The following is a 14,512-nucleotide window of genomic DNA, read 5'->3' as shown; positions in this document are numbered from 1 at the left end:
ACAAACACCAAAACGTGCCTTACTACATTTGGATAACCAGAGAGTTGGGGGAGTGCACAAAGCTTAGCTCCATCCGAGTTATTATAGAGCGTAGCTACATTCTAATTCTATCTTAGGATGGCCTTTATAACATCAGGTTAAGACTATCAGTCTTTGGGTTTGGATTTTGGGGGGGGGGGGGGGGGGGAGAGAATAGAAAGAAATAGAAATTATATTAATGTCTTCAGAAGCCCTCACAGGACTATGAGACAAAGTACACACCAAAAAAGAGTAGCCACTACATCTCTAAAACTTAGAGAGTCGAGGAGTGCACATGGCATCTCAGCTCTAGATTATTTAGCACATATCTAATTTCTAATCCTGTATCAAAAGTGGCCTTCATTACATCAGTTTAAGACTGAGGTTCTTTATGTTTAGATTTGAAGTCTCTAATTAGAGCCATTCCATCACGGTAGACGGCCCATTTTCCTGCTTTGTGTGCATCCTTCACTTTAGTAAGTTCAGCATTCCTTTGTTTAAGCTTAGTTGGAGTGAGTTCTTCAGATATCCATACCCGTGTACCTTTCAGCTTGTTTGTTTGCCAGTGATTTTTCCTTCTCATTGAAATAAACTTGTACTTGTGTCCCCTTTTGGAAGATACAGCTGATGTCATTCTCAACCCATTTTACTTGTGGTCTGGGGCATGTAAATTTCTCCTCTTCTGTGTGTCCTTCCTCATCATCAAAACAGTCAAGGCAATCCTTTAGCAGTGGGGATGTGCTGCATTTTTCCATGACCTCTGAAATGATTTCTTACTTGCCTTTGCTCTCCACCTCCTTCACTTTTCTTCCAAGAGTTCCAACCATAAGTCTGCGCTCTATAATTTCTTAATTTAAATAATATAGATATATTCCTGTGGATCAGATCCAATCCTTTGCTTGAAAGTCGGCTAGGCGTCGCTGTAAGAAGCACACAGTTCCGTTTTTAACAACTCCATGATGGCCTTTCCAAATATGAGGATCCCCTTGCTAAAGCTAACCACCAAGACTGAGCTAGGGATTCAGCCCAGATTGGGGTGAGGTGAGACCTCTGTGTACGGAGAAGAAGAGAGGACCTGTGTTGCATGAAGGTGAGCCCGAGCTGTATGGCTGTGTGGTGAATTGATGACTAGCTGTATGGTGGGTGCACGGACTGTTACAGCGGCTGTGGAAGCAGTACACGAGCTAGTACGGCGGCTGCGCGAGGATCGTACGACGACTGTATGGCAAGTAAGCAAGCAGGTATGGCGGTTGTAGGGCACTGTACGACTGAGGCAGAAGAGAGAGAGAGAGAGAGAGAGAGAGAGAGAGAGAGAGAGAAGTAGAAGTAGAAGTATAATTTATTAATGTCCACCGGGGGCCAAAAATGACCCATGGGACCATCTCAATACAATGTAAAGAAAGTCTCCTAAAAAAGAGGGATCAGGAACCTATGAGTTCCTGACGACATGTCAAAAGACGGGTGACAAAAGATCCCAACGCTGCCGGAGAGGCAGTAGAGAGAACTGATGTCAACTGAGTGGAGTCCTCTAGTATCTGCTGGTAGTCCTCCCTGATTTGTGCATATCGAGGGCACTATAAAGCTACACATGCCTACGTAAATCGGGGTAGGAGAATTAAATTAGACTATACTTGTAAATGCTTCATTTGCGCCCTGTTGGTATTGCAATAATTCTTTCTATCTTAAATGGTGCGTTTCCCTATCAGCTAGATTTAGATGCTCGTTGGGGAGAGACTAAAATGAAATTGTTTAGACTTCACAAGCAGTTGTAGATTGAATGAAGAGATTTTGGACTACTTTTTGATTAGCCTTCTTTTTTAGTGCTAGCCTTCGTCATGGCTGAGTCTGCCCTTCACCTCTAGAGTGCTAACAGAAACTCAGTACGAAGACTTTGTATAAATGGATGCTTAAGTATGTGTGGGTGTGTGGATTTGTATGTGTGAGAGCATATTTTTATACTATAGTCTACACCCAATGTTAGGTGCTGATGATGTTAGTGGGGATGTCAAAGTAGCTAGTCCCTGCTATGCGTGATGGAGTTTATGGTTTTCAATGAGATTGAAACTGCACTATGTTGTGTTTTTAGAGGATGAGTTTGGGAATGTTCCTGGATTCATCTTGGTATATGCTTCTGCTGTATTAGCGGAGATGCAAATTTCACCTTGTGAAGTTTTCGTCCAAGTTGCGGCCTGCTGGTATTGCGATAATTCTTTCTGTCTTAAATGGTGCGTTGCCCTATCAGCTAGATTTAGATTTAGATACTCGTTTGGGAGAGACTAAAATGACATCGTTTAGACTTCACAAGCAGTTGTAGCTTGAATGAAGAGCCTTCTCCTTTAGTGCTAGCCTTCGTCATAGCTGAGTTTGCCCTTCACCTCTGGAGTGCCGATAGAAACTCAGTACGAAGACTTTGTATAAATGGATGCTCAAGTATGTGTGGGTGTGTGGATTTGTATCTGTGAGAGCATACTTTTATACTATGGTCTACACCCACTATTGGGCGCTGATGACGTCAGTGCGGATGTCATAGTAGCTAGTCCCTGCTATGCGTGATGGAGTTTATGGTTTTCAATCTTATGAGTGACTATCGTGAGATTGAAACTGCACTATGTTGTGTTTTTAGAGGATGAGTTTGGGAATGTTCTTGGATTCATCTAGGTATATGTCGTCATATAAAAGGTCACTAATCTTCAGTACTCAACTGAATGATATCCCTTGGTTTTCATGGACAGCGGGTTAGCCAACCACACACTGTTCTTGTCACTATTGCTAAGGCGATATGACAAGCAATTAACATGGCTGATTAGTACAAGTATGACTAATCACTCACACTCTTGTCCTAATTCTCGTGTCCTACACCACGGGAATTCCCCTGTACGGGTAATAGGGCAAGATGTGTAAAACACAAGGATACACAAGCAGTTGGATATGAGACTGGACATTAACAAAATGAAATAACATCATCTAAATTTCTTAAAATCATTAAAGAACATTTAGTACTTTTTAAGCCTTTCCAGACACAAGTTTTAAATCTATAACATTTAAAACTTTGTTCTAGAAAGAAATTGAATTATGAAACATGAATTCAACAAAGGACATCACATGGTAGCAATTATTCAAAAAAGGACAGCCTATATTAATTTTTATATATGTGGCAAAATTTAATAAGGACAAGACATCATCTTATAATTTCCCATCCAATAAACAAAATGGTGGTTTTGCTTAATATATTTCAGATTTCTTATTTTCATTTTTTTGATTCATCTTTTCCAACCTCAAAACTTCTCCATCCCGAGAAGTCACAATTAAAATTCTCTTCTTCACTGCTGTTACTATCCCAACCAGTCATTGGGATATGAAAAGACTAAAGTTTCAAAGAGGCTTTTGTTCATTTTGAATAATAGTCTCAGTAGATTGTGGATTAAGCTGGGAAGTAATTTCATCCTCGAGCTCAATCAGTGTTCATTTTGTAAACCCTTTATCTCCTGAATAATAGTCTCAGAGTAGATCGTGGATTAAGCTGGGAAGCAATTTCATCCTCGAGCTCAATCAGAGAATAATCAAGGGTTGGGGTCTGCTTGCTGCTTTGTTCAGGATGATTCATGATGAGTCTAATGAGTGCAACCTTCAATGGCTAGGCATGATTTTGGAATTGTAAACAAAACTGGCTGTAATGACGCTAATTGATTGCTCCAAGAGTAAGTCAGACTGCAGTTCCTTGTAAATTTGCATGCAGCAAACAGTACATAGCAATGTACCAACTGTGATGGCATCAATTGATAGCAAGCGGCAGATCAAATGCAAGAAATTGGCTGAATAAGTAGCAAATTGTCGATAGTAGTAGCGATGAAGATGGAGGCAGGAGGTAGGCCAGCCTTACGAGACCAGCCAGCGATCTCCATAGATGAGGACCTCACTCCACTACAGGTTGAGGAGAGGCGTTTTCTGTTGTAGCAGCGGGATCAGGTCCGCAGGGAGGGAAAGTGGGCAGTAGTACGAGATGGACGACTCCTTACAGGCCCCCGTCGGGCACCCACCTCTCCTCTCGCATAGGGAGGCGGGGTCTATGAGACCCAGACATCCGAGACCCTATCCTGTACCATCTGGAACTGTAATGGTACCTTATGGTCAGAACCAGGGAACTTCTCGGAATCCTATATAGGTCACGACAGTCTTTTACACAGAGACACATCAGAGCCCAAAGCGTCCAGTACCAGTAGTCAACGGGTATACATGGGAGTCGGCCTTCAGAGATGAGTGGAGGGATACAGGAGGGTTCGAGGGCCAGGAGGAGTTGCAGTCCTTTACAGAGCCACACTTTTGGGGGCCATCTCAGTGGAGCAGAGAGATCCACACTCCAGGTTTCTCTGGATCCGGATTTGAAACACGGATAGCCGGGATCTGTTTATTGCAGTTTGGTGCTTTCCCCCGAGACCTCCCACTTTGCCAGATATATTCGAGGGGAGGATGAGACATCACCATTTGCTGCTCTTTATCAGTCCATTGTTGACTTCTCTAGCCGAGGGGAAGTCCTCCTAGTTGGGGACTTCAACGCGAGGACAGGCGCTCGTCAGGCATCACTCCTTGACTTCAGAGATGATTCCACTCTATTGCCAGACATTGACCTTGAGGCGGCAGGTATGGTATGAGTTTCGGCTGACAGACAAGGACCGCTCACATCTTATTGGCAAGCCCTATTAGACCTCGGCAAGATGCATGATCTCATCATCTATAATGGTCTTGATAGATGGCCCGCTTCAAGTGGCTTCACTTGCTTCCCACATGGGGGTGGCTCCAGTGTTGTGGACTACATCATGGGCTGCCTTCACATCTCGCATTACTAACTTTACGGTAGCACCTCTCCCTGTAGGGGCTGATCATACATATCTTTTCTTTAGCATTTCTACCCCCCGCCGCACATCACTTTCTACCCCGTTGAGTTCTTACTCCACCTACCATGATATATGCTTTGATCGCGATCACTCACCTACTTACCTTAGTTGTCTATACAAACTTCTCGCATACATTGTCTTTATACCCCTATTAGAGGATCATGCTGCCCTAGTCACTCGCTCACTTCACGAGGCTGCTCTTCACGCCTTCCCCCACACCACCCGCTCCACCCGCCCACCACCACCCGGGACCGTATCTTGTAATAGCTGGTACGATGATGAGTGTAAGGCTTTACGTCATCAGCTCAGATTCGAAACAAAAAACAGCCTTTCGAGCGAACCAAAGACGCTATGCGAGTACCGTTCTCTAGTACGCAGGAAGAAACTTGACTTCGTGCGCCGGAACGAGGAGGAGCTACTGAACATTCTGTTCAGTAACAACTCTAAGGACTTCTGGCGGAGATTTCTAGAGGGACGGTCCCCCCCACCACTCACTGACACTCAGGTATGTCCTGATTATGCACGCACGCTCTATGATATCCCAAATCAGCCAGTCCCTAACCTATCACATATGCCACACTCCACATCCTGCACCCTCTTCACTAGGGTGGGTTAAAGGATGTTGTAATGAAACTTCATGGCCGAGTGAAGAATCATGAGGGACTATGCACTGAGCTCATTGCATATGGGAATAATCTCCTAGTCCTAATCTTAGCGAAGCTATTTAATGAAGCTGTCTGCTTGGGGTTTCCACGCACCTGGATCATCAACACTATCTCACCCATCCACAAGGCAGGGGATCCCATGAACCCGGAGAACTACAGGACCACTATGATTGGACATGTCATGTCCAAGATTTATGCATCAGTACTTGATTTTGAGGCCAGCAGATTTGCAGAGTATCGAGGACTCAGAGCAGCGGGACAGGCTGGTTTCAGACGGGACCATGGGACCATGGACCATATTCTCATGTTCAGATGTATCATCGAGGAGGCGAGGGCACGGAAGCAGAGGGTTTACTGTTGCTTTGTGGAATTGCGCAAGGCATTTGACATTGTTCCGAGAGCCCGCCTCATACATCGCCTACAGGATTTGGGTTATGACCAAGAGATCAGTTGGGCTGTCATGGCACTTTATGTCAGACAGAGTCCGGACAGGATCTGGATGGACAGACGAGATCATGAGCGTTATCGGGGTCAAACAAGGTTGCCCATTATCACCTACCTTGTTTGGCCTCTACATCGACGAGCTTCAAACAGTGATGCAGGCACAGGGTGGGGCAGGTTGCTCTCTCGCAGGCATGCTGATCCGGATATTGCTTTACGCAGATGACGTGGCTCTCGTCTTCCTCAATAAAGGGACTCCAGAGACACCTTAACACACTACAGTTCTTTTGTGAGTCTCATGATTTGAAGGTCAACTTGGATAAAACCAAGGTTATGATCTTCAATACATCTCGAGCCATCATACGCGATGAGCATTTTGCATTTGATGGGTCCCTTGTTGAGGTAGTTTCATCATACACCTATCTTAGGGTCGTCTTTTTTTGGACCCATCTTCACTATGAGACCTGCGATGCATGCACGCCTGAGCAGAGGATATGCTTCATTGGCTAGACTAGAACAGTGCTTCTGCTCTCACTTTCAGGATCCAGGGACTAAAGGGTTGCTTTTTGACTCCTTGGTCCGCCCAATAGGGATGTATGGCAGTCCATGCTGGGGGCCAGACTTGTTAATAGCAAAGCTGAGAGGAAAAATAGAACTCTTATGGAGATGGACAGATGTATGCTGAAAAGCAAACACATGCCTCACAAATTCTGGCTTGAAGGTCTGATGTGTGCCAACTACCTCTTAAATCGGGCTCCCACTAAGGCTTTGAAAACAAAAACTCCCTATGAGGTCTGGAATGGGAGAAAGCCTTCAGTGGATCATTTCCGGGTCTTTGGATGCCTTGCATATGCTCATGTGCCAGTTGAATTTCGGCATAAGTTGTCAGATAAGGCAATTAAGTGCACATTTGTTGGGCACAGTGCAGAAAGCAAGGGGTACCGTCTCTACAATCTTGCTACACGCAAGATCATTGTCAGTAGAGATGTGATATTTGCAGAAAATTCAGCTCACACTCAGGCTGAATTTCATATGCCTTCTTCTTTAGAGGATGTTTTTGAGGGGTTGCTACCCATTGCCTTGGGTTCCCCTGCTGATATTTCTGATGCAAATCAGAATTTACAGCCACCTCCCGATGCTTCAGTTCAGCCACAAGATGTCTTGCCACCTCCACAGGCAGTGGAACAGGTAGTTCAGCAAGAAATTGCAGACATACATGCAGCAAAAACAGTCCCAAACTGGCTGTTACAGACTCTCAGGGAGAGTAAGATTGATGCTCCATTACCTGGCAGGACTCGCAGTGCAGCAAGGCACATGGAAGGTGCTAATTCAGTTGAATCAGCATATGCAGGTACTCTTCTTGATGAGGAGCCTGCAACATTCGAAGAAGCAAAGGACAATGTGCATTGGATGAATGCCATGCACGATGAGTTGTAGTCCATTAAGAAAAATCAGACTTGGGATGTCGTAGACTTGCCACTTGGTAAACATGCCATTGGTACACGATGGGTTTTTAAGGTGAAACGGAAGCTAGATGGCTCCATTGACAGATACAAGGCAACAGCCTGACTGTAAGATGTGGCATCAACTGATTCTCCTGCATCATGCATTGTGAGTTTCAGCCCCAGCTCCATGGGAGTGGCTATGGGCTTACAATCATGCATGTTAAATCTGTCCAAGAGTTTCTGCACATACTTGGACTGAGACATAACAATGCCACGTCTCTCTTGAGAGAACTGGATCCCCAAATAAAAGTGAAGCAGCCCCAAATCTGACATGTCAAAGGTGGTCTGCAAATCAGCTTTGAAATCTGCAATATTATCTTCATTGGACCCTGTGAGCAGTAAGTCATCGACATAAAGAAGGATGACTAAAATTTCCCCCCCATCCATCTTGATGTAGAGGGTGCTCTCAGTAGGACTATTGTGCAGCCCCTTGCTGGTCAAAAAGGCATGAATCTTGGCATACCATGCACGAGGGGCCTATTTCAGCCCATACAAAGCTTTGTTTAGCTTGCATACTTGAAGTGCATTTGCTGTAATTTCAAATCCTGGAGGTTGTTTGACATAAACCTTTTCCAACAAGTCTCCATTTAAGAAAGCTGTTTTTATGTCCAACTGATGAACATTACACTCAAAATGTGCAGCCATTGCAATAACAGATCGGATGGTGGTCATCCGAGATGTAGGAGCAAAAGTCTCCTCATAATCTATGCCCTTTTTCTGAGCATAGCCTTTAGCAACCACATATATCTCTGCAACACTAGACCTGATATTCAGTTTGTAGTATCTCAGGTGAGCAGGTATATGCACAGCCCAAAAACTATGCATTGGCAGGCAGTTAAGCGCATCTTCCGTTATTTGTAGGGCACGAAGTCTTTTGGCTTGTTATTTCCCAGGCGGGGTGACTTGCAGATGCATGGCTACAGTGATTCAGATTGGGCTGGTGATTATGACACTAGGCAGTCCACTAGTGGCAATTGTTTCTTTTTGGGTAAATCTTGCATTTCCTGGCTGAGCAAGAAACAATCTACAGTGGCTACCTCATCATGTGAAGCTGAGTACAGGGCAGCTTTCACAGCAACAGTTGAATGTGTCTGGCTGCGACGTCTATTTGCTGATCTTCATCTGTCATTGGAGGGTCTTTCTCCAATTCTCACTGATAGTCAGAGTGCCATTGCAGTGGCAAAGAATCCAGTGTTTCATGCTCGCACGAAGCACATTGAGGTTCACTATCACTATGTCAGAGAGAAGTTGCATGCAGGAGAGATCAGTATGATCTTTGTGTCCACACATGACAACGTTGCAGATATTTTCACCAAAGCACTACCACGTGAAAAGTTTGAGGCATTTCGCAGTGCCCTGAACTTATATCCGTTTGGTGATTGATCAGCCTTGTACATGACATTGGCACTGCAGGGGGGTGTTAGAATTATAGATATAATTCAGCAGTGACCATTGTAATTTAATAAGCTAGTTAGGGGCACTTTTCCCTCTTTAAGAGGTTTTTTTCCCTAACCGCAGTTAGTTCACTAACTATGGTTAGTGACTACTAAGGTTTTGTCACTAGGACAAAACCTTCTCTCTCACTCTTTCAGTTGTACTCTCACACTCTTCTATTGCAACTAAGCTTTCAAGCTTTCAGCTCTCAGCTCACTCTCTTGCTCTCTCTCTCCCTCAATTCTTTCACCCCATCCTTCTTGATGTAGAGGGTGCTTTCAGTGGGACTATTGTGTAGCCCCTTACTTGCCAGGAAGGCATCAATCTTGGCATGCCATGCACGTGGGGCTTGTTTCAGCCCATATAAATCTTTATTCAGTTTGCAAACTTCAAGTGCATTGCTCGAAAGTTCAAAGCCAAGAGGTTGTTTGACATAAACCTCTTCCTGCAAGTTCCCATTAAGGAAAGTTGTTTTCATGTCAAACTGATGGGCATTCCAAACAAAAGTTGCAGCCATGGCAATAATTGATATGATAGTTGTCATCCGGGATGTAGGAGCAAAAGTCTCCTCATAATCTATGCCCTTTTTCTGAGCATAGCCTTTGGTAACCAGCCGTGCCTTGTACCTATCAATGGACCCATCTGGCTTAGCAATGGCATGTTTTCGTGGTGGTAAATTCACAACATCCCAAGTCTGATTTTTCTCAATGGACTACAATTCATTGTGTATAGCATTCATCCAGTGCACATCATCCTTGGCTTCTTGAAAAGTTTCAGGTTCTTCTTCATCAAGAAGAGTACCTGCATAAGTTGATTCAATAGAAAGAGCCCCCTCTGCGTGCCTTGCTGCACTACGAGTCTTGCTAAGCAGAGGTCTCTCAAGTCTACTCTCCTTGAGAGTCTATAGCAACCAGTTCGGAACTGTTTTTTCTGCATGTATCTCTTGAATCTCTTGCCTGACAACATCATCCACTGCCTGTGGAGGAACAAAATCAGCATGTGGAGGGATTGGAGGTTGCTGTAAATGCTAATTTTCAGCATGAGCATCAATCGGGGAACCAAAAACAATAGGAAGGTAACCTAAAAAACATCATCTGAAGAAGCTGGAGTAGTGAATTCAGCATGTGTATGAATTCTTTGAAAAAATCACATTTGTACTCACAAAAATCTTGCAAGTGGCTGGATTGTAGAGATGATAGTCTTTGCTTTCTGCACTATACCCAACAAAGATACACTTGAGTGAGTTCAAAACATAATTGGCACACATGAGACCTTCGAGCCAAAATCAGTGAGGCGAGGGGTAAGCCTCACTATAAGCTGATGTGTGATGCCTTTCTGCTTTAAAAATGCCTCAAATTCATTAGACATACTCCCCCCCTCTGCCAGTGCGAAGTGTGTGCACCTTGAGTCTTGTCTCATTTTCAACCTTGGGCACAAAGTGTTTGAAATGCATCATAACTATATCTGATTTTTTCTTCAAGCCATAGACCCAAGTGTAAGCTTTGCCATTTTGTCACCCTAACTCTCTCTCTCTCTCTCTCCTCTTCCACCATGTTACTAACATGGTATCAAAGCTGCCATGTCACCCTTTCCCTAACCCTAAAATCGTCATTTTAGCTCAAGGCCTCGCAGCTGCCTCAGTTCCGCCGTCTCCTCTTGCAGCTCCGTCAATTTCGCCTCAGTTCGTACTCCTACCTGCCCACATAGAACCTCCATAGCTAGTTGTAGAATCCGTACTAGCTGTACGGATTGTACTGTACCGTTTCCTCCTATAGCGCTATATCAGCTCTGCTCCTGCAAGATGCGCCATACCAGTCCGGCTCCTGTCAGTCGCACCTATCTTGCAAGCTGCGCCTAGTTAGCTAGTCGGCACATTTTTCAAGGTTTTGGTGCATGTGTGGAGCTCTCCATCGCCGAACTCCAAGTTTCAGTGCTCCTACTACATATCTGCCTTCAGCAACATCATTTTCGAGGTGTTTCCAGCCTTCCAGCTCATACAAATCAGCCGACTCTTTCCTTGAAGACTTGCTGTAGCATCTTGGTGTACTTTGGACAGCCGGTTTTGCATTTCAAAGCTGTCCTTCATTTTGAGGCTTCTTCCCACCTTCACGCAATTCTCTTCTTCAATCATGACTTCTTTGTCTTCAAGTTCTATCCTTGTTGAGAAGTTTAAGGGGGAAGGTTTTCCCACATGGCAAACCAAGATGCAATTGCTGCTTATGCGTGAAGGAGTTTGGGATGTTGTTGAGGATGATCAGGTTGAGCTACTTGATCAACAACACCAAAAGATTTGGAAGCAAAATTCTAAGGCCATTGCCCTCATTGGTCTTTGCTTAGCCGGCTCTCTCATCCATCATGTGGATTTCAAGTCAACAGCTAAGCAGATTTGGAGTCTCCTCAAGACCTTCTTTGGTAATAAAATCACCAACCCTAAAGTCTTTCTGAAGCTTAAATTTTATGAACTGTACCCACCTCCCTTCGGTGAGAGAGGTCTTGCATGTGCCTTCGTCTCTTGGGGGAGCAATTAGTTACTCATTTGGATTTGGGACAAAAAGCTGCGTGACCATGGCACTCATTTTGTTGCTGTTGTAAAATCTATGTTGATTTCCAAAACCCGCCAAGCTTTGAAAACCTATATCTTTTGATTGACAAATCCAAATGGAATCATGTAGCATATCAAAGACATGATTTATATGTTTAACAGGTTGTTGCACCATTTAGTAAAGTTATGTCACATGTACATGAAAATAAGCATTTTATGAAGTTATGGCTAGTTTTCCCACCAAGTTTACAGCATGATTGACCATTTTAGGCTATCATTTTTCAAGGCTGAGGATAGTAGGAAAGTCCACTCAGGCGCTCTTTTTTCGAGGGGGATTTTACAAAAAAAACACTAGAGATGACTCCATGCTCCATAGGACCTAGCCGGGCTAATGTCCCACTGTGCCAAGCAATATATGTCCAACATTGCCCTAGCATGTAGCCCTCCTATCTTGGACCTCCCGTATGCCAGAGAAGGGGCTGGTGGTCAAACTCCTCATAACACCATGGGCTGGCTGGGATAAGTCCCCCAGACAAGCATTGCCAAATCCTTTGGCATGATGTCATCTACACTGCATGCTGTCTAGGAGCACGTACAGAGGACTCTTGGGAGACTGCTGAAAGGCATGATCATTTTTGTGAGGCTTGTCGTGCAAGTAGCTTTTATATTCTCAGGGATCGAGGTATCCGTTGGCTGTATACCCCTCCAGGTTGGCTGCTGGCGCCTGTTTTTGGGGTACTTTAGACAGTGAGCTGAGGCCTTGACAGGAAAGCTGCAGCACACTCGACTCTGCTTTTATTTAAGTACCTCTAGAAACTAGGTCTCAATGGTCCCTTTAACAGGGAGTTCAGAGAACTGTCTTGAGGATCTTGCTGTACCTCTTTGTTATATGAGACTGTCGGGCATGCCATGAAGGTCTGCTGTTTTGGTTCTACCACAATGTACTCTGTAGACACAGTAGGATCCATGGGATGAACAGGTACAGCTATACCATATGATACTCTTGCTACAGCTCTAAATAGCCTCTCTCTCTCTCTCTCTCTCTCTATCTATCTATCTATCTGTCTGTCTGTCTATCTCTCTCATTATTCATCTATTAAATCTTACAAAACTCTAATTTGCAACATTGGATATTCTGTAGTCTTATGAAGGTATACTTGTTAGCTCCAAGATTTCCAATGAATACTTTCTATGCTTCCAGATGTCTGCAATTTGGCTAATTCAAAAAGGCATAGAGGGTAAGAGTATGCAAGTTATGGATGTCAAAACTTTAGTCTAATGTGCTCAAGCCATACTCGCTGCTATAGGCCAGTATGCGAGCTTCATCCTCCACCATTGTTCAAGCATAGCTTGCACGTCCTCTCTTCTCAGTTGGCCTTCTTCCATCGTAGTTTCCACCTCTACGTCATGAGATTTTCTCTTACCCTGGGCTTTTGCGCATGTTGATCTTTTTTAAAAACAAGCATGGGGTTGAACTCCCGTCTGATGTGGCAACTGAGTTGTCTTGGCTGCTGTCAATGCCCACACAGCAGCCACAGCTGGCGATGTGGCTGCTGCACCTTTTTTATCCCTGTACAGGTGCTGCTTTGCTGTCTTTTGCAGTTGCCTGTCAAATGGCTGCGTTCATGGCTGCTGCTTCTGTTTTATCTTTTGATAGCCCTTTGTGGCTGTCCTAGCTATCCTGCCTTTGGATGCCGATTGGATGGATGGGGCATCGATGCTTTGTGACACTGGCTCCTTGATTGACATAGTTCTTCTGGGATGTCATCTATATCCACTCCGAACTTCAACCATTTTGTCCCCTTCTTGATGCTGGAACTAAACCTCTTAGCCATCCCTTCCCCCTTGTTGCGGTCACCATCAAGTGCCTCCGCCGTTTCTTTCCCTTCTGTGACTCAAAAAAAGGAAAGCCATGCTCACATGGGTGCATCGACTAACACTCCCATGTATCCATGTGTACATATTTGTGCCTTCTTGCATGGGCAGACATCCACTGCATAGACACATATGTTCTCGCATGGGCTAACAACGCATGCACAGAGAGAGAGAGAGAGAGAGAGAGAGAGAGAGAGAGAGAGAGTTTTCACAATAGCCCATGTGGAACAGGATACTGCTGAAGCTGTAAATACAAGTGGCACCTATGATATCAAGGGTGAGGATAAGGAGACACATAATGTGAACGGAAAACATGTCAAGTGGGCAGATAGGGCTGTGGATGCTGTTGCTGGAGATGTACAACAAACCAAGATAAACACAGATCAGGTGGTTGCTAATAGTGAGGAAGGCATCAGCAAGGAGGATATAGATGATGAGGAAGAACTTTTGGATGAAAACGTAGTTATCATGGAAGATGATCAGCTTCCAAGTTATCGATTGCCTTACGGTGAGGAATATGGAGATGATGAGTATGATGAATATTGAAATTGGGTGATTCTCGTGGCAAGGAGATTGTGTTATTATCTTGTGCATATTCAGTGTAAATTTATTCATATTAATTGAGAGAGAGGAATAAGCCCACTTCTTATGTGGAGCTTGCAATGTAAAGTATCAGAGAGGGGGAGTGTTATTTACAGCGCAGCTCCATATATTTAGTATTAAAAAAAGCTTGTTTTCATGGAGGGCATTTAGGTTATTGTTTTAAACTTTTATGCATGTGTTGGATGAATTGAGGTAATGCACAGACATTACAGCTATATTCTATCTCCCCCCCCCAACCCGAGAGAGAGAGAGAGAGAGAGAGAGAGAGTCATTTTTAGTAAAAGTAACACGCACACCGGCACGTAAGCCCACCAAAGGGCTATTCACTACTACCATTAGCCTCTTTTTTGACATTTTTCAATGATGCTTTTTACTTCTTTTTGCAATGAAAATGACGTCTGGCAATATAAGTTGAGAGATAGCATGCATCGATGTTAGCCTTGATATTAAGGTCGGTATTAGTGACAATATTAGCGTTGAAAACTTCTTTGGAAAATTCACCGTGTCGATAAAAGCGTCCATATTTACTAGGCATAT

The 14,512-nt window shown here is 44.1% G+C and overlaps 1 protein-coding gene across 1 annotated transcript in view; it reads left to right on the top strand.

Moving 5' to 3' along the window:
- The window catches only part of LOC147890504 (uncharacterized), a 75,290-nt gene extending 61,200 nt beyond the window's left edge, over positions 1 to 14,090 (top strand). Inside the window, exon 18 of the mRNA XM_087390995.1 lies at positions 13,604 to 14,090. Within this exon, the coding sequence (XP_087247121.1) occupies positions 13,604 to 13,918 (315 nt within the window). The 3' untranslated portion in view covers positions 13,919 to 14,090. The remainder of the gene's footprint in view (positions 1 to 13,603) is intronic.
- The last annotated feature ends 422 nt before the right edge of the window (positions 14,091 to 14,512 follow it).

Source organism: Dipteris shenzhenensis, chromosome 19 (genome assembly GCF_047967505.1).
Source record: "Dipteris shenzhenensis isolate YYH24624 ecotype China chromosome 19, Dip_SZ_1.0, whole genome shotgun sequence".
NCBI classification, from domain to species: domain Eukaryota; kingdom Viridiplantae; phylum Streptophyta; class Polypodiopsida; order Gleicheniales; family Dipteridaceae; genus Dipteris; species Dipteris shenzhenensis.
The sequence above is the reverse complement of the archived record's forward strand: the minus strand, read 5'-3'. Positions and strand labels throughout refer to the sequence as shown.